The sequence below is a fragment of the Electrophorus electricus genome, chromosome 16, assembly GCF_041902795.1.
Source record: "Electrophorus electricus isolate QZ-2024a chromosome 16, ASM4190279v1, whole genome shotgun sequence".
Taxonomy (NCBI): domain Eukaryota; kingdom Metazoa; phylum Chordata; class Actinopteri; order Gymnotiformes; family Gymnotidae; genus Electrophorus; species Electrophorus electricus.
This window is the reverse complement of record NC_137512.1, coordinates 12,841,647-12,862,031: the sequence shown is the minus strand read 5'-3', so window position 1 is coordinate 12,862,031 and position 20,385 is coordinate 12,841,647. Positions and strand designations below refer to the sequence as shown.

The window sequence follows — 20,385 nt, the reverse complement described above, 5'->3', positions numbered from 1 at the left end:
CATTTGTTCATGAAATACTTGTATGAAAGAGCCCAGTTACTATATTGATCATTACAGCAGAGCTGCAAAATGAAATATGAGACCCTTATATCTTCCCTAGATTATTTTTCTTATGTACACAAGATCTGATGAGAAACAAAATGTTTCAGTTAAAATCTAGCCCTGACCAAAAGCAGCATTTAATATAACAGGGAACTACATGCTATCATACTTTCCTATTCCCATAGAATAGTTCATGTTTAGACTCTGCTGGCTGTTGGAGGCTGAAAGTTTGCAATATTCCCAGCCATTGTTTTTCTAGTTTTGGTTCATTCTCATGAGTCCTTGATTACATGAAATTGCATCATTCTTTGTGCCCCTCAATTAAAACATGGGTGGTCCCTGCATTCTTTTACATAAATGTCATCATTTGTTATTCAGGGAATGCAACACAAAGTTCTAACATTTTAGATACTTATATAGGACACCAAAAGTATTAATTTGTTAGTCATTTACTATTTTTAGTTGATTTTTCTCTAGACCATACACATAATGCTATGTGAGCCATGGATCCTGTTTATTTGATGCTGGGCATTTCAAAGTGAATAGATCAGTGAATCTACTACTCCACCTCAAACCCCCCCCCCCCCCCAACATGTGTACATGCACACACACACACACACACAGTTACGGAGTGAGAGTGAGATCATAAACCAGAACGCTTAATGTTACTCGGTATAAGGTTTATTTGGTGTGGATATCATAGGAGAGATATGTGCAACTTACTTCATTTTCAATAGCAAGATGTGAGTTCCAAATTAATTATTATTTAGTGCCAACATCCATAATTGTGAATGGTATTTGAACATCTGCAAACGTGTTGCTATGCACATGGTAGTATAACCTATTTTCTGTGTCTGTGCACTTATGAGGGAAGCTGCTGTTCTGTCATTAACCCAGTACTCATTTTTGTTAGCATCGCAGATGACAAAAAGAAACAGATGCTGAGCGAGACCAACAACAGAAAAGGCCCCTTATAAGAGACACCTGTTAAGTGAGCAAAGTAAAGTTTTGTGTCAGCATATACAATAACTGTCAGAGCTGATCTACTGTAATTACATCTCTCACCAGCATATGGTAATTGAGCTGTTTTCAGGGTTATTTGGTAAATCTTTGCAAAACAGTTGTTGTCAGTGTCCTGAAAAGTTTTTTTCCAATATTAATAAAAATCTGGATAAAGCTAACTGGCATTTTTATGTTAACTAAAAGGTTGTCATGTGTTTATCCTGTTTCTGCTACCCTACAGGCCAAGCCATAAAAGGTGATTCATTTGGGCTTTAAATGACATATTTCATAAAACAATAAACAACCCATCCAGATGGAATTAAAGCTAATAAGCAGTTTTAATTGTCCACCAGCTCATTCATTTATAGAGCATTAAAACATATAACAGCTCCACTGTCAAGAAAGTGAATGCATTTCTAGCTCAACAAATTCATATGCTATATATAATTTAGCTTTTGAGGCATCTGGAAAATAAAGTATTTATTGTAACGATATTATTGCAGTCATATCTACATATGATAAAATGTGTCAATATAATTTTTCTCCAGTTGCCTGTTAGTAAACATTTTTCATGTTGTTTGTTAGCATCATCCTGCCCTGCATATCTTTTCGCATGGAGATGGTACTTGGTCGGAATTCTCCAAACTCACAGAAATGAGGATGTTTGTTATGGAAGTGTTATGTATGTCTGTGCAGTGCGAGTGCTTGGATCTATAGACATGGCTATACAACAACTGGGTCAATGAATCAACAAAATGATGGATCGTGCAGCTTTTGCAATAAACACACAATTAATATTTCAGTCTTTCTCTCCAACAAGTTACTGTATTAGCTTAGCCTAACAAAGCAGTGGCCAGAAAAAAAGCTGGTTTTGCATAAACAAATAATACGCATATATGCACATTACCTGTTCATTAAGTCAACTCTTATAATGCCAACAACTCTTGAAAATATGAAATGTCATTTCCTAACCTGATGATGATAGCCTTTGGTATTGCTATTCCACAATATCATCCTAACAGCAGTACACTTGAACATGCATGCTCAAAATGTACCTAAACTTTTAAATGTTCTAATAAACCCAAATCTGCATCCAGTCCTACTCCAGGAAGTGCTTAAGGGTGAGAAAGTGAAGTTTTTCCCCCCACAACATAGCAAAGTAAACTTGATAGACAACTTTACTGCAACACCAACATTTGGGTGGAGAAGGTTTCTTATTTTTTTAAAGAATCATTAGATCAAAGTCTTGATTAGAGACAACAAACAATTTTGTAATATGAAAACTTGATTATGAATTTGGACAGATAGCTTGTTTTTCCTGGTTTCTATTAGATGTGCAGTGAGCATTTCCTTCTCAATCCAAAAAACATGAGTCGTTTGATAACACACCAACTATATCACTCCATGCTGCCGATCAAGATCTAAATGACTACGAGAAAGGCTGAAGCCTGTAACACAAACATCTACATTAATTTAAGATCACTTTCACAAGGTGCAAATTGCAGCAGTGCACTAGAGTGGGTGTGAAGCCAGACTTAATCTACAAGAAATGGACCTTGTTTTATTTTTGTCCTTGTTTTCTAGCGTAAGATTCTTGCCATGCTTAGGTACACCTCAGGCTCAACTGAGTGACATCACCCAATGACTTCAAATGTCTACAAAACGCACTGTGATCCCTCTACTGAGAAAAAAGAACAGGTAAAACCACACTCCAGTTAAACTAATACTGTAACACTCTACTACTGGTCAGACAAGTAGACTGTTTATACAATGCATCAAAACCTTTGGAAGGCCACCGTCAAGTGGATGGTCCATATGAATGTCTTAATAAGAAAAAGAACAAATTAATTCTTTGTTGCAGAGGATGTAAATTGGCACATTAAAAATACTGGAACATTGACGATAAAGTGGATTATAATGGATACCAGTGATCAAGCTCCTGCTCCAGTATATTGCTGTACCAATGCTCCTTCTGCAGTGTTTTCTCTCACGGTCATAAAAACAAATACATAATCAGGAGATCTCAATCCTACCTAGAGGAAAGAAAAAGATTATGTCATGCAGGAAAACAGTTGACTGAGAACACTACCATAAAAAGAACTTTGCAAGCTGTCTTGACAACTGAGGAGAAAATGTAAAAAATAAAATAAAATAAAATAAAAAATCAACCCTACTGTCCTGGCGAAAGTGTATTTGCAACAAATACTGTTGACAGGTATCAGGAAATCAGTGCTGGGAATTTCTGGCATGAGAAGTCATGGAATGTCTATCTGAAGTCACAAAGTCTTACACCGAGTCTACGTTTCACTTTCAAACAGCTCTGAAGTCTGTTTACAATTCTGTCTGTCTGCCTTCATCACTTTAATGTTTATGAGCTGTTCATGTTTAATATTAAAACAGAAAAACACAATGCATCATCACACCAACCAAACATGAGGCCAATGTTGACCAGTGCTGGCGAGTTACTTTTAACGCGACTACCATATTTTAGTTTGAAATTGGGATCTAAATTTAGCCATGTGGTTGGCATCCGGAGAGCTGCGTATCCCCTACTGGCAGGCGGCCATCCAAGGAACAATGCAGGCCTTCTGCAGGGGAAACACCCGCTGCATGCTACTTAGCAGTCAGCCTGTTGCCTTATAAGGTATTAAAGGCAACTCTGGCGTGATTGGCTCACTGACATCCTAGCAAGGACATCTGGATTTACAGTGGCAAATAACCTTGCAGCACCTGTTCCAGTATGTAAATAAAAGCAAAAAGCAGGAAAATATAGAACTAAACAGTTGTCCTGAAAGCAATCCCATTCTTTTGTTGACATTGACCAATTGTGATATACATGGAAGGGGACAAATGATAATAAAAAAAGGAAATGAAAACCTAAGGAACAGTGAATCTCAAAGTAAACGGAAAACGAAAAAAGCAGTTAGTCCTAAATGTGATTATATTGTGAATACTCATGAACTAACTTGGCTAATAACAGCATAATAGCTGTATTATAGTTTGTGAATAAACATTTATAGCAGAAAGTATGGATTCTGCAGGTCTGCTACAAATATCCTCTTTTGTTTGATTACCAAGTTACTGATCAACTCGCCCCCCCCAAAAAAACCCAAAACTGAACCATGAAGTTAATTCTTCAATCAATTCCCCCTTCAATTACAAACATTTTAACACTTTTTAAATAAAAAAAAAATGTAATAAAAGTAACTGAGAACCATGAGTTTCAGCATCCAGTTGTTTCTGAGCAATGTAAAATGGGCATTTACAAAAGCACTTGTGCCACCTACTGTCCAGAATGTTACTCATTAGCTCAAGAGTGACAAACCTACCCATCAGGCAAAGCAGATAAAACAGAGATCCAAAGACAAGCAGTGGCAAAAAATGGATCCAAACTGGCAATTAAGGCACTTTTAATGGCAAAAGACAGCACCTGAGGCATAATGCAGAGCAGCACCGACGTTTTCAGCATAGCCATAAAAGTCACTTCACAATCACACTGGCCAGGAGCAAGGTTACCAAAATCATCACAACATAATTCATTGTCAGACTGCAGACTAAATACCACTGTAAATGTTTAATAGTGAATATTTAAACATGACAATGGTTTGGGAAACCATGCTCAGGCCAGGACATTCACATACTCAGTGAAATGCAATTACACTGAAGAACAGCCTGCTTCCTTTTGACTTTGGAACTTAATATGTACATTTGTCAGGAGGTAGAATGAAAAACACTGTGCTTGCCCTCATATGTCTTCCAAATTAGTGTCTGCCTTTTTTAACGAGGCAAACATGTTGTAACATGGTAAATATTGAATTGCATACTCTGCCTGCAATAATGAATTGACTAGCAAGCAATACAATGCATGTATTCTAATCACTTTTTGGATCCCTGCTTGAAATTGTTTACTCAGATTTAAATTAAAAAAAGCATATAATCCTAAACGAATAATCACTGTGAACCATTAAGGCACCTTAAAACTGTAGAAAGTTCTGAAAAGACTTGGTACTTGATAAGTTAATCTTCTGTTGGAATATTCTTCAGGAGGTCTACATTTAACTTATAAGGAAGCTGTGAATAAAGGAAAAAGCAATTTGTTTAAATCAAATCAAATGAGAGGATATTAAATTCAGTTTCTCTTCCTAATCCAAAAACAAGTTTAGTGTATAGTCATGTGCTAATTATGGAAGTCTACCAATTATGTTTTTTTCAAGCATAAGCAACATCACACATTACAATGGTGCTGCAACACCTGGGAAAATGTGCAACAGTCCAGAAAAAAAAGCACTAGGTGTTTCTGTCTCCCTCAGAAAACCCAAAAGGGTTTGATTGGAAAGAAAAATAAATAAATCGGCCTTGTAGGTACAGGCGAAGCAGCAGTACTCTGCTCTGTGAAAAGCTGTCAGTGATAATACAAAACACCTTTGCTGCATCACAAAAAGCCTACCTGTAAGGGTAGCCATGGTATTTGGCCCTGAAGATGGACAACAGCCAGCTGAAGAAGAGAACCACCAGTCCAATCCCAGCAATGCACATGACTACAATGAGAGACAGATAGGTTAAAGGAGTAGTCCGGCCAAATATGGTAACCTGGTTAACTATAAAGGGAAGTTAGCAAGTCATAGCTAGCAGCTCTCTTATTTGTCTAATTCTAATCTACTGAATAACTGTCATAAGACCAACATACTTTTTCTCTTCCCGATGTCCACGTTAGACGTCGCTGCCTCATGTAGAAGCACTAACCCTAAAGTAACAGCCGCATCTGAATCAGAGTTAAGGCAATGGTGAGTGTGAGAGAGTGGTTGAGAGCATTAGGCTGGATCACCTAAAGGGGGGGGGGGTTGAGTTACTTAAATAATAGTGTCCTGCTTATTTATCATAAAGGATACTGAAAAGGAGAACAATGTGTGTCTCTGCCACAAACTGAGCTTGGCTGCTGCCATGAATGTAGCTCTGGGAGATAAAACAGCAAAAACACAGGCTGCTCATGAGGAAGCCATTAGTCCCAAGAAATGGGTAAAACATTCAAAATGGACAAGAAAATAATAACACTTCATTTTTATGTTGTACTTCATCTTAAAATTCAAACATTGCTGGCTGCTACTAGTTTTTATTCAATAGTAGTTATGTCATCCTGTTAGTCATGAGGCCTGAGCACGAACCACTTGTCCAGTGCTGGGATTCTTGTGAGCATATGGAGGTCCTCGAATATGGTTCCACATTTGGCCTGATGTCATAATCAAAACAAAACACTGAAGGAAAAGAGAAAATCTTGAGGATCAAATGCACAGAATTCAGTTGACCTGTCATAGCATTGCTATTACAACATGTGCAGTGAAACATTACAAAGTGCATTTGAGCTTATTAAAATATCTCTCATTATGACCTAAACTGGATTTTGAACCATTAACTAATTTGTATTTGATAGTATTTGATATATATGTTTATGCAACTGTGGTTTCTTTTTTTCAGGACTTTTTCATATTTATCAGAGTATGATATTGACATATTCTCTGTCATAAGACTGAATATTTAATATCTGGTATGCCTTCTTCATGTAAAGCTTTCTGAAAAGAATGTTATAGTCTATCTTTTGTCATTGCTGATAGCACTGTTCTCTCTGGTTAGCATTTCTTCCCCATTTCATATAACCAGTTTGAAACATTTATAGATTGTTCAGAAGTAGTCACATAAAACTGCTTGTGCCTGACATATCCAAATCTGACCGACATTAGCATATACAAAAATGGCTAATTTACATGGATCTGAAACAACACTTACACCCTCACAGTGAAACTACATAAAGGGATTCTGTAACAGAATAAACATATCACTTCTACTTAAAGATGCATTTGTTCACACACAGAGTAAATACTGACCAGTGCAGAGAAAGCCCAGACATTCTTGTTGTAGAGGAACTCTAAATTATTGCGCCGTAGGTAGGCCAGACTGCCGATGAGAGCCAGAAGCAAGCCCAGCATCAATGGCCCCGCATAGTTAGGTGGTCTTATCACCCTAATCTGTTTGGGAAACACAAACAAACAATAAAATTACATGCCAGACATCTTTATGCATTAAGTAAACAATGGATATCAATGTTCCTCTACACATGAAGTCTAATGAAAAGAAAGCATACATAAATTAAGTGTACAAACTAGTAAGGGTCAAAGCATAAAGATGCTGGATACGCAACTCGCTAGAACAGAATGACATGGCAATTGCATTAACGCTTACATGAACGTCGGTCCGGTCAGCCACCCATCGAGCAATCTGCTCGGCTGCAAAGCCTCGAACCTGCAGCTCGTACGTGTCTGCACGCTTGGGCTTCCCTTTGGAGGGGAAGTTGATGAACGTAGGGGCCGAGTTCATGCTGAGCTGTGGAATGGACTTTGATTAGACTAGTCTTCATTACTATCAGGTCATCTTTAAGCAACCCTCAAACTCTTTACGTTGATACCATTCAGCAAAAACACAAATGTACACATCCAATGTGTATGAACCAACTTATCCTGAAAGTGTAGCAGGGAAAATTCTTAGTTACCATTTGGAAAACGTCAGCGCCCTCATCAAAATCCACCAGTGCAAAGAAAACCTTGTTGGTAAATGCACTGGAGTAGCGCCAAGAATTAGCAAGAATTTGGTATTCTTCATCCGCTTGCCTAAACACATGGCCAAAGATGAGCAAAGAAGCATAAGAGCAAACTCAGAGCTTTCAGAGAAACCTCATGGCTTAGTAATGTGTGTGGCGCACGGTTACTTACCTGCAAACTGCACACTGTCTCTGAGGCTGAAGGGCAGTAAACATGATGATCACGGAATAGTTACGTGGGGGTGCTCTGACAAATCGTCTGAACTTTTCTCCATTCATTCTAATCACAGCTCTCTTACTGGCCCAATCCATCATCTGTCCGACCTTCTCGGAGAGGAGCGTCTGAGGACAAATTCAGCATAACGCAGATGTCCTTACAGTAAATGGCTATCTAACAGTAATATCCAATTTGTCCACAGGAAAAAAAAAAAAAGCTCATTTGGGTAACGAACGCTAGCTTTACTTCCTGGTAAATGGTTGGCTAGCAAAATAGCTCTCTAAACGTTACCACACGCCAGGCAACGTACACTAGCTAAAACTCTGCACTTAAAACATGTACATTCAAATGTTATGCTTCTTTTGACATTCTGAGTATTCGCATTTTAATTACTGCTGAGCTAGACAGCTAGCTAGATAGTTTTCTAGGTAATTATAGCGATATTTAAATCTCGCTAACCTAGCTAGGATAGCTAGTATTAGCTAGCTAACCTACATTCCAAGATATGATACTGTAGCTTGATATTTGGATTACCTGCAGTTTTAAATAATTGTCTACACGCACTAATAATCCGAAAAATGCAAAGACAATTCACAAACCTCTTTTTTCTTCTGGCCATTTGAAGACGTTCCATAAAATAACACAACAAAGGAAAGTGGTATCAAAAGTTTAGAAAACATTTCTAAAGCTCCCACTATGGGCCACGATTGCGGTCCAGGAACTCCTTGTAACTTTTCTATTGGATGCTTATGGTGATACAAATGTTGAGCATAAATTTCAAAATAAAAGTCCTGGAGCTCCGCGTCTCTTTATTGCCGCTTCAGCGTGCCCAGAGCACTTGAAAAAACCCATGTAGTGGAAAATGTTCTTGCTCATTTTTATTGTCATTACATGTACAAAAGTTTACAGTATAACAACAAGATTTTCCAGAAGTATTGTGATGTATCCTTAAGCAAACAGTAATAACATGCATAATAAAGGGCAGTAACGTGTGTTAATTTAGGCTTGAAAATTGCTCTCCAGGCAGTATGCAACACAGCATCTTCAAAGCTTTACAAGATTTATTCTAAAAAACAAATCCAGTTAATAAAACGTTACCTCACTTTCTGTATGGTGTACACCAATCAACCCAAAAGCAGAAAAAAATCTTAAAATATTTTTACATTATTCACCATTCACACAATCTTCAATCTAAAATTCATCTTGGCTACAAATCATCTATATCTAGTTTAACACTGTTTAACACCATTTGCTAAAGTGGCAGGGCCTCTGAGTTCTAAAGCATCAGTAGACATTTGTGGCTGGCAGATTCATCATGTACAGACAGAAATAGACCAGGAATGAGTCATATTCCAAGTACACAGTCACAATGTTAAAAGAAAACTGCCTACTTTAATAAAACACCATCAGACTTTGAAATAAATTATTTCAGATCTTTGCTGTTGTACAATTGCAAGCTAAATATCTTCCAGTAACATCCTTACCCCTAAGATGTTATGGGTAAACACCCATTCCACTATGTCAGGAAGAGTTATTGGCACATTTATTCAGAGGATAACTATAAAAAAAGAATCTATCAAATTCAAAGAACAACAACTAAGGCATTAATCAAATATGCAGTAGGCTACATATATGAAATAATTGCATTAAATAAATGCAAGTGGAATTTACCTATTAAACATAAAACAGGTGTGGATAGATTTTCCTTTCTTGGTCACTATTTAAAAATGTACACACTTTTAGTATTTGCAATATTACAATAAAGTTTGACAGAGCACTCTCAACCGTTTCACGACGAGTTATACTGTGTATGACTATGTATGTGACAAATAAACCAAACTTGAACTTGAACTTGACTTATTGCTGGTTTATTTAATATGTGTCATATATGTCAATGATCACCTTGCTTAGTGTGAGAACAGGATTCTGTATCTTAGATAAAGAGGCTTTATGATAGGTGTAGCAACAGCACAGAAAGATTCTAAGCATTTAAGTGCCAAGATAGACGCACACCCATCTCCACAGACTGTAATGAGTCTATGATTAAGCCACTATCATGACTTAAAGTGGTGTTTGTAGAGGTCATGTAGAGCTAGGTTTTTGATGTGCTTGAACCTCTGCACTTTTGAACAGCACTAACAACTTCAATCTTTAAAAACATTTTAGGAGAAGAGTTGTGTTCCCATCCTAAATGGCGATAATATAAACAGTTTATTGCAGAAAGGTACATTTGAGAGCTAGGTACATTTACAGCATTTAGCTGATGCTGTTAAAGGCTTTGCTCAGGAGCCCAACAGTGGCAAACTGGCAGTGGTGGTGCTTGAAATGGCAACCTTCTGATTACTAGTCAAGTACCTTAACTACTGAGCAACCACTGGCTTATTGTAGCCTATAAGTGATGAAGCCTTAAGACTAAATTCTAAAACTCTTACAATTTTATGCTCACCAACCACTTCTAATAGAACACTGAATGAAAAGGGTTAAGCGTTTCATGTGTATGTGTAATTATATAGTCATATCACGCGCTGTGATAAGGCTGTGTTGAAATAAGCCTCCTTTGAATTATTTCACTTACTGCACCTCTTTGACTCTGGTGAAGTTTTCAATCGCCCCACACTCCGACATCCCAGAATGCATGCAATTTGATGTGACCCGGCGCATTGTACTAAACATCCGGGCGAAGTGTGGTGTAGTGGGGAAGATGGCGACGTTGATCCTCCCTACTGATTGGATCAAAAACTGGGAAAAATCCGGAAAAAATGAGTTGTGAGTAGATTTTTTTTACTACTGAGACATATAGTGTAGCAGAAACAAACTTAGAATTTGTTTGTTTTTCAAATTAAGTCAAATTAATAAAGCGTGCATTCTTCATTGTCATTTCACCCAGTTTCTCTTGGTTGTCTTGCTAGGTGGCTAAGTAGCTAGTTACTTGGTTAGCTAGCTAGCTAGCCAGCAGGATGCAATGTGGCCAGTAGCTAGCTAGATGTGAAATAGTAGGGCAAATAGAATGCAGGATAAAAGAACACGTAATGCCACAAAAGCATCGTGTGAAAATGTGCTTTTAACTGACTCGAAAGCTACATACGTACTATATGGGCATGGTTTATGAATGGAATAGCTTAACGATCATAACTAATAAGACATGACGCAAATGTTCGTAGCTAGCAAGTTAATTGTTCATCGCATTACCGATTATCAATGGCTGGCTAGCTACGTGACAGATTTAGCTAGCTAAAAAATAACTAAATATCAGACCTCTAACATTAGGAGATATTTTAGCTAGTTAGCGACCTATATATTTACCTTCCTTAGTAGTTGCCAGATATAGCTAGGTATTCTAAATAGCAGGTTATTCTGAACCTTGGGTTTACTAACCTAGTGATATTTATGAAGTCAGTACAGTCTTTTGACATTCGCGTGATTATCTGTTTAGCTAGCTAGCTGTGCTAGCTAATTACTGCGAGGTCACAACGTAACAGATGAGCTAACCTAGGTTGGTAAAACGTTGCGAACTAATTTTATCGAATTGAACATAGCGATATATTGCTAGTTAGCTTAGCGAATTTAAAGAATTGCAATTATTAACCCGCAACAGATGCAAACAGACGAATTCGGAAGTTGCTTGATGGCTAGCTAATATTAACTACATTTGGCTGGCTAGATATCAGCTTTCGACGATTCCGTAATGTGAGCTAGCTAGCGTTAGTGTGCTAGCAAAATTCGCATATTTGCAGGCTCCACTAAGAAAATGGCAACTTCCCTTCGTTGCAGGTGGCACGCTGCTGCATAGGTAGCGTTTAGCTTTCTATAGCATTTGAACAACAGGAGACGAGATAGCTAGTTAATCAGCGTGGTTTAAGGGCTATCAAGAATGTGTGGCATGAACTACGGCGACGTTGAACTCTGGCAGAAAGTCGTTCAGTAAACACCTGGTAGCATTTCAGTGAGGCGATGCTTGCCATTCGTGCTAGGTAGCAATGCAACATTTTGGCGGCACACAGAAGGCTGCAGCTAGCTAGCAGTATGCACTTTTTTGCTGGGATAAACAAAAAAGTCCATTTGTGTGCGTCAGAAGTTTAGGTATAGTACATCATTTCTCACAATTTTTGTTTTTTTCTTTGTAGCATGCAGCTGTGTCAGGATCTTGCAGGGAAACCCAACAATGAAGTGTTCCTTAAAGGTGAGTATGAGAATGAGTGAGTGAATATTAATAAATAATGGATTTAATATAATGTCAAATTAGCTGCTTACCTTTTTGAATCTCTTTATTTGCTACCTTAATTACACTTGACTACTGCCTGCAGAGGGAATTTTTAAATGGGTTCCCACTGGTCAGTGAATTAAAAAAATGTCTATTCCAGACATCGAAAGTCAGGGATTTTGTTTTTTGGTGACGTCATGATATCAGGGACATTTCTTTGTAGCATCTTTAAGTTGCCATTTAGTGAAATGCTATATTTACACACATTTCCCATAATGGGGTATTGGTTGTTGTGGTTATTTGATTTTTCGGTGTCAATTTAACCTACTCAGCCTGTTTTTCATTATAGGTCAAGGAAGTTCAGCTTTTAACTTAGTTGAAAGTCAGGGAGTTTGACATTTGGTTTAGTGTGCAAACCCTGTTTTAAAATGTGGTATGTTGGTTAGAAATCCTTATGACTAATGCAGTTTTCATATGGATGAAACTTGAGATTCAAATAAATGGTGAAATGTGTTGTCTATAAAAGTAATTTCTGGTTTTGATCTGTCATATCAATATTTTAAGATGCTAAATAATTGCAGAGAAAGTTATGCCCTTGATGTTTTTCATATTATGTCTAATGTTTAGGGTAGTTAGAGTAGTCTGTGCTTTGATTTTATATTACTTACTAGTGAGATATTTGCTGCTGTTTAACACTGTATTTTGTTTGTAAAATAGCACAGAACTGCTATCCTGACTGACCAGGCTTCGGAGGAAATTTAACTGCTGCATTTAGCATAGTTAGGAGAGTTAATCTAATTTTAATTGGTGTCTGAAACCACAAGGATTCACGGATTATTTTGTAACCACCTTTTTCCTTTGTAGTAATTTGCTTGGGGTTTGTGTTTTATTTCATAGATCTCCAGACAGCTCTTTATGAGCTTTGCTGGCATGTTGTCCACGGTGGTCTCAAGGTTGATGTGGCTGCCAGCATTTTGGCTGATGTTATGGTGAGTGCCAGCATGGGCTAGCTTTGGGCACACCTCAGTACACTAATCTGTGCTAATAAAATAGAGCATAGTTCCACTGAGGCTAATGGAATTGATACCAGTACTGATCCTATTAATGAAATTGGACATTGGCCAGACATGCTAAATCCTATTACATTTTTGTAGTTATTAAATTGTAACTACAATTTTATTAATCCTCTAAGATAATATAATAAAAAATTCTAGAAGCCTGTAATGTTTGTGTACTATCTCCATCATTGTACATAAGCATCTTCTGTAAACATTTTTTAAATTAAAAAGAATCAAGATTAGAATAAGAAGAGTGGGATCAGTGCATCCTTGCCTTAGTGGTTTTGTTTCCACTGCTATTATACACCTAAAGATATAAATCATTTGATGTTTGCTGTTGTGCTCCATGGTTTTGAAGCCCTGAATGTTGTGTGCAGTTTGTATATATTGTTCATATTTTGTTTCATATATTACTCACAGCCTGTATTGTTTACATCGGCTCACTTATTATATTTTAGATTTGTTCTGGAATCAGTGTTTGCCAGCACTGCTTACTATCTGCCCAAATGCTGGTGGAGTTAATTAATTGGAATAATTGGAGTAATTAATTAATTGAAGCAAGTGGAACAGTTTTCACTTAAAGAAGGAGGGTAATATAAGCATTCAGCTTTTTTTCCTCTTGTTTCTTAAGTTTTGCAAGAATATGCACTTAATAGTTACATGATCACCTTACTAAAACTAATGCGCTTTGCTGATGGATTTGGGCAGTTTGGATTTCTACTGTGGAAAAGACTCCTTCAGCATTATTTGCTGAACAGTGCTATGCAGCCTACATGATGAGTAGGGAGGAGTTTAATATTTTTAAGGAGTGCTGCCCCAAATACTTGGGCCCAAAAAACGTGCCTAGAATGCACCTTGGTGTTTACAAACTGCTACCCAAATATCGCTCTTAAAAACACTAAAGTTAGTTATAGCTTTAATATCTATAATAGATCTCTTTGAATAACTAAAATAGCTCTTTATAAGAGTTCTATTTTATAATTAATCATATCATTACCATAACCTTGTGTAAAAGTTCTATTACTAATGTGTAACGAGTATACTGGTGATGGTTCAAATGATCGGAAATGTATGGCATATAGACTGCTGAACAATAGACCTACTTGTAAAAAGATTGCTAACCTTGCACATTTTGACCTCAAAATAGTCCTGCCTTCAAGGTACAGGTGAATGGACTTGATGTCATGTGGTGGGGAGGTATGCTTATCTGTTCTGTATACAGTGCACTGGTTCGTTCCGTTTGCATTTGTTGTGTATGTAGATTTGAAAGCTGGTGTGATGAACAATTTATTTATTGTAAGTGAACCCAAAGAAATATAATACTCTAGAGAAAGTTTGTCATTTGTCCAATAAAATGTGTCCATGTTGTTTGTACTCATTTGTTTAAATATTTCTTTGAATTCTGGTTAGTTCTGCAGTTATCCACTCTCCTATATTTCCTTTTTAATAAAAAAATATTATTATTATTATTATTATTAAATTTTTTTGTGTGTTGGATTTGCAATAAAACAGTGAATTACTTTGTTAGGCGTTAACTATAGCTCAAGTGCCTCTTACAATATGATGACCCTGGCCCAGCATTCAACAGGCATGATGCAATTTTATATTTCCTGTACCAACTGGGTGCTGTGCTCTTGGGTTTTTCAGATCAGACCTTGCATATGTGATGCTTGCGTTGGCTACGTGGTATGTGGATCCGGGGGCAGAAGTACTCCCCAGATTGGTTTGGCTGCTGTTGTGACAGTTTATCAGGAATGATGAAACTACTGTCCTAAGTGCAGATGAAACCTGCTGCTGATGGATTACCTCCTTCGCTTTGCTTGCTGGGAGTTCAGTGCTGTAGTTGTCTTTTGTATTAGTCTCATGTCCACCAACTTTTTCACACCAACTACTTCACTTTTGAAGTAGAACCATTATTTGAAATGAGCAAGTGGCCTTGGGGTTGCATTTTATTGAGTGGAATTTCTCAGTTAGCAGGAAAAGTTAGTGCTTTAAGACTTCAAACAAGACAGTCCAGCTAAGAAGTCTCGTTTTATGAAAATGTTTTCTTCACCCTGAGTCACTGTAATGTCATTGTCAGGCTGTGAAGATTATTTATTGGTTTAGGCTGTGTGGTAATTCTAATTAAATTTCTTTTTCAGGAACTGCGAGAAGACATGCCATCTGTTTTAGCTGATGTTTTTTGTGTACTAGGTAAGTGGTTGCATTATTTTCTTGACCAAAATGCGGCACTTACTGTTACCTAATTAAGAGATGAGCTGTAGAGATCAGCGGGTGAACTGTTAGTCCTTGTATCCACTAAGCTGGAGGGCTTAACTAGGTACCCTGCTGTTTCTTTTTTCATGAGGTGTGTAAATGATGCATCCTCGTCACCTAAATTGTTTTTGCTCTGATTACATGCTTCAAGCTCGTGCCCTATTAGCATTTTCCATCGAAATTAGACTGAAGACGTATCGTCATTACCTGCTGTGATACTGATGTGTATGACAGGTTCTGGTCAAGGCAACATGGGCAAGATTTCTAATTCATAACCACCTGGGTCTAGTCAAATTGAATAGGTGCCAGGTGATGTGTTCACTTCAAGCATGTATGATGTCTGTTGGCAAAGTGCCTAGATTGCTTCCTTTAATGTTAGTTCTTCACTTCACAGAATAAACAAGCCTTTAAATCTGCCTGATCTGAAAGGATTTTCCACTGCATGTGAATGTGGGGTATATTGTGTTATGCTGTCCATCTTCATTTGACCTACCTACCTTACTGTCTACAACTTCCTGAAGGATTTAACTTGTATTTGAAATAAGACATGTGTAACACCTTTTCCAAGCACTCTGTTATTCTGTATAATTTAGATTCAGCAGTTTAAGTGGTATATTAGTATGATTATCACACACAGATTATAAGATTTTTACTTGCCTCGGCAGCATATACCTCAACTTCCCACTTTCGGACACTGAACTCATGAACTCTTCACATTTTTACCTAACATCAGATATTGAGACTGGTTGTCTGGAGGAGAAGCACAAGCGTGACCATTTTACCCAGCTGGTGGGAGCATGTTTGGTAAGTGCCACTTGCACCTTTGTGTTTATCCTGACCACAATGCGGTAGTGCTCTTTGGTCATTGCCCATCATGCACATGCCAGTCACTGCCACCAAGTGGCGGTGCTGGTCTGTCAAAAATGAACCCCTCTTCCTCGCCCATCATGCCTCAGTCCGCAGCTGGCTCTTTCCGGTAAATAATTCCCCCCTCCGTACATGCATAAACTGTGGCACAATTCCCCCGACCCTGGAGATTAGCTGCATTTAGGGTATTGAGCGACCCAAATTCTGTCCTCTAGTGGAGAATTAAACTCTCTTCACAAAGGCCACTTTTCTCCTGCCCAGAAAATGCAGACCCCTCCTGGGAGCTTGTACCGTTGTGCTATAATTACATGCGAAATAGTCAGGTTGGGGCAAAGGCGTGCTTTCAGAGATGGGATTGGAAGGCTTTCGAGTGCGACCTTGAGCCCAGGCTCATCTCTCAGCCTGGCTTCTTTCTGCAGCGAAACAGCCCCTGATGGAGGCCTGTATCATATCTGCTCTTAAGTGAATGAGTCATAAATGTGTCGCTCCAATTAAAATCATCTGCAAATACTGAAAATTTGATATGCAAACAGAGCTAGTAATGTTATTGGTGCTTATGTCATATATTTTTCCACAGATTGGTGAATATGGATTGTGGCAGAGTTAAATTGAATGATGATGTGACCTTCTCCTTTTTTCCCCTCAAAAACCAAAGCACCATCTGTGCAATGTTGAAATCTCTAAAATCACTTCAGCTGCAGCCAACAGCACATTTCTGTATCTGGTCCAGAGAATGCTGTGGCTTTATTTTAACTCGAAGTGCTTGGGCTCTCTCACCTTGTGATCCAGTTCTGTGTGCCTGATGCTGTGCTAAAAGAGAGGCTCGACCCGGAGACCCTGGAGTCCCTTGGCCTGATCAAACAGGCACAGCAATTCAACCAGAAGATTGTCAAAATTAAGACCAAGTTATTGTGAGTACAACTTTTCTGTTGAGTGTTCACATTCTCTATGGCTATAGGATCAGATGTTGAACCAAAGTACTCACAAGAATCGTAATCATGCCCAGTGTGCTGGTTCTGCTTGTAGCTCACTTGTAGCTTGTAGGAGTATGTTGTCCCATTAAGTGTGTGATCAGGGGTTTCTCTTGGGCACCATGAGAACTCATTATTCAAGGAAATATAAGCAATTTATAGTAGCTTAATCCACATTTGTTTTAAACTAATATTGCTTTGCTAGCTTCATACAGAGTTGTCCCTTCAGAACTGTAGACAATGGAAGGATTCATATGTGGCCTCGGAAACTATTGTCTGAAGCCATGTATCTTGATGTTTGCAAGTCCCTTTAACTGTTTATTGTGTTCACTTCAGTCATTACTTTCACCTTGTTTCATTTTCCCAAGCGCTTCCTTGGGTGCAAAACCGTTGCAGCCGTGTAATTTGTCCGCCACCTCATTTTTCTTTTAAATGGAAAGCAGTGCACTGGGCTCCCCTGACAATGATTAATTTTGTGCCTTTGTGTGGGTCTGTCTTAAAGAGTTCTTATCAAGTTTGGAGAGCTCTCTGCACTGCAGTGCTTCGCTTACCTCTCTGCAGGGGCTTCACTTGTCATCCCTTTCCCCCTACTCTCTAACTGTTTTAAGTGCACACAAGTGTGTCAGGGGAGGATTAATTTGTTTCATGCCCTCTGCAATTCAGTTCTATTGACACATCCTCAGACGTGTGTTGTCGTCCCTTAACCACCCGCACGCCCTAAGCCCTCCTGGAGACACACTGACACTTTTTTCCCAGTACAGCCCTGTTGCTTCAGTTTGAGGCCACTGTCATTGAGTCCTCTCGGTGACCAGGAGGGCCAGTGGTTCCATAACGCACCCTACCCCTTCATTTCACAGTTACAAGCAGCAAAAGTTCAACTTGTTACGGGAGGAGAATGAAGGCTATGCTAAGCTTGTGACAGAGCTGGGCCAGGACCTGTCGGGGAACATCACCAGCCATCTCGTTCTGGAGAGCATCAAATCTTTAATAGGTACACCACGCGTCGCAGCCCCTCATTATAGCCCCCATGTGCACCCACTCACTTTCATTGCCTTGTAATACCTTGTGGAGCCCATGTATATTTCATGACATTGATTGGTTCTTTACTTGACTTTAAAGGGGGTCCTGACCTTCAGTAATTATAAAATCATAATCATGAGTAATCTGGCCAAATGAGCAATGCTCAATAAGGTAATCACTCTTTCAGTAAGTAGGCATTACATAAGGATAAAATTATTACAATTGTTGTAAATTAATCATACAATTTTCTGATCAGAGGTTGCCAGAAACAGCTCTGTGGTTGGGTAACAAATTTGAAAGCGCTCTGAAGCTGAGAAATTTGGCACAATCGAAAGTGCTCAACTCAAGATTAAAGTTACTGGTACACCATTCGATCATTTGTGTGTGTGTGTGTGTGTGTGTGTGTGTGTGTGTGTGTGTGTGTGTGTGTGTGTGTGTGTGTGTGTGTGTGTGTGTGTGTGTGTGTGTGTGTGTGTGTGTGTGTGTGTTTGGTTGTTTCTCTCTGAAGAACATTCCAGGGACTTGTTGCAGTGTTCTGTAGTAAAGGTAGAGGTAGTAAAAATTGCAGTGAAGTACAGGGAAACAGGGCAGAGGTCCTATCAGCTGTGCAAGCAAAGTGCTTCTGAAGTTTGAGGAGGTTGAACCAGTATATATTATATAAAACAGATGTTTAAATCTTAACATTCATTCCATGGGGTTCTAAACTTCAGTTATTTTTCTTTGAGTTTCCTAACTTCACTGCTGCCATAGCAACAACTCGAAATTTTATTAATGCAGTCCCCATTAGCATTAAAATACTTTTCCACTGTAAATGAAAAATCCTTAATTTCTCCAATGCAAATCTGACTGTCAATTATCTTTTGAATTACTTGCAACTCCTGTAGTAATGCATAAGGAGGAATGGATGAGAATCGATCCTTTTGTGCTAGTTATTTTAGTGGCACTGTTAATATATTTACATGTTGCACTCTAGCACAGTTGTAGGTTACAGGATCATATGCAACTTTCTTATGAAATCCATTTATGAAAATATTCACATTTCTGTACATTTTTGGAAGAAGTCTTCATTGTAACTGTATATGCGCTTGTCTTAATAAGTAAAGGAGAAAGGGATGGAATTGGGGAATTTTTTGCAAACCTTGAAATGTAAATAGTTGTAAATATGAAAGAGTCTAGGTTTATAGTAGATGCTGGTATTCAGAGATGAAAAGGCATGAAAATGTAATCTCACGATTATAATAGCCAAAATGATCACTATTAATATTGTCTTCTTTCACACACACAGTTTATCTTCTGTGTTGCATTTGAGGATATGCAATGAACCCGTGCAAAATTTTAAATGTACAAATGAGCCTTAGGAAGACCATGATAGTAATTACAGTGACACAACTACAGAGGAGTGTAGTGTTTCTCCTGGACTAGTTTACAACCAGTTCAGATTTTAAATGAAGAAAATACACTGGTTGGGTGAGTAAATTGCATAATGTAATGTGTATCTGCAGACTCTATTCACCTATTGCACAACGATGCGAAAGATGGTCAAAGGCATTATTGTTAATATTCTTATTCTCCTAGTAGTCTGTTGCTAAATACCAACATCAAAAGAAGGTAATAGGATAGCTAGTCTGTTGAAATGAATTGGCATACAGTAGTCTACTGAATGTCACTATTTTCTCAGTCTGCAAAATACACTAAAATGAAGTGCAGATACATGTTTTAAGTGCAAAAGCTAAGATACCTAGTCCCATATTACCATTCATGGTTCTTAAATCCTTTTGTAAGAAAGGTGTGAATTTCTGTGTATGGATGCTAAGGATGCAGTATTTAACACTAATCAAGTGCAAAGGCAAGAGTCAAGTCTGCTTGTGCATATTATTTAAAGTCTTGATGCAATACGCTAATTTGTAGGTTGTTACAGAATATGGTAATGCTGACGGGCAATTTAAATAGTGGTGTTTTCCAATGTTCACTTACTCCTGACAGCAAAGTAGGCTAGCTGACTCAAGACTTTAAAGTGTTCAATGGTTTACTGAATCTTAGACAAATACAAACAATTCTGTCACATCCTGGTTACATTGGAAAATCCATACAGAAGGAGAAAATAAATGGGTCTAAACAGTGTTCTGGTTCAAGAATATGCAAAAACAAAAGTGCATGGAATT

At 38.1% G+C, this 20,385-nt stretch overlaps 2 protein-coding genes across 6 annotated transcripts in view; one reads left to right on the top strand and one right to left on the bottom strand.

Moving 5' to 3' along the window:
• Nucleotides 1–4,437: 4,437 nt before the first annotated feature.
• magt1 (magnesium transporter 1) lies at nucleotides 4,438–8,582 on the bottom strand. Its single transcript, XM_027029029.3, has 10 exons — nucleotides 8,450–8,582; nucleotides 7,806–7,975; nucleotides 7,586–7,703; nucleotides 7,279–7,419; nucleotides 6,924–7,064; nucleotides 6,207–6,296; nucleotides 5,934–5,997; nucleotides 5,732–5,806; nucleotides 5,492–5,582; nucleotides 4,438–5,115 (listed from the first exon to the last, which is right to left on the bottom strand). The coding sequence occupies exons 1-10, from the start codon at nucleotides 8,528–8,530 to the stop codon at nucleotides 5,100–5,102; spliced, it is 987 nt and encodes a 328-aa protein (XP_026884830.2). The 5' UTR covers nucleotides 8,531–8,582; the 3' UTR covers nucleotides 4,438–5,099.
• A 1,879-nt stretch (nucleotides 8,583–10,461) lies between these two features.
• thoc2 (THO complex 2) overlaps nucleotides 10,462–20,385 on the top strand; it is a 55,585-nt gene continuing 45,661 nt past the window's right edge. For 3 of the 5 annotated variants that reach the window (XR_014117463.1, XM_081698659.1, XM_081698660.1), the window contains exons 1-7: nucleotides 10,462–10,616; nucleotides 11,975–12,030; nucleotides 12,949–13,040; nucleotides 15,251–15,302; nucleotides 16,099–16,169; nucleotides 17,022–17,143; nucleotides 18,061–18,194. Coding sequence is in view for 4 of the 5 variants with exons in the window: in XM_081698659.1 (XP_081554785.1) it covers nucleotides 10,486–10,616; nucleotides 11,975–12,030; nucleotides 12,949–13,040; nucleotides 15,251–15,302; nucleotides 16,099–16,169; nucleotides 17,022–17,143; nucleotides 18,061–18,194 (658 nt within the window). In the remaining variant the exon portion in view is untranslated. The remainder of the gene's footprint in view (nucleotides 10,617–11,974; nucleotides 12,031–12,948; nucleotides 13,041–15,250; nucleotides 15,303–16,098; nucleotides 16,170–17,021; nucleotides 17,144–18,060; nucleotides 18,195–20,385) is intronic. The other 2 variants (XM_035532043.2, XM_081698658.1) reach the window with 1 other exon arrangement.

Excerpts from the sequence above, each read along its gene's own strand:
- magt1 (XM_027029029.3), bottom strand. The coding sequence starts at position 8,530 with ATGTTTTCTAAACTTTTGATACCACTTTCCTTTGTTGTGTTATTTTAT. Across the intron at positions 7,976-8,449 it reads ATGGCCAGAAGAAAAAAGAG|ACGCTCCTCTCCGAGAAGGT; the intron begins GTTTGTGAATTG and ends ATTTGTCCTCAG. Across the intron at positions 7,704-7,805 it reads AGACAGTGTGCAGTTTGCAG|GCAAGCGGATGAAGAATACC; the intron begins GTAAGTAACCGT and ends CCATGTGTTTAG.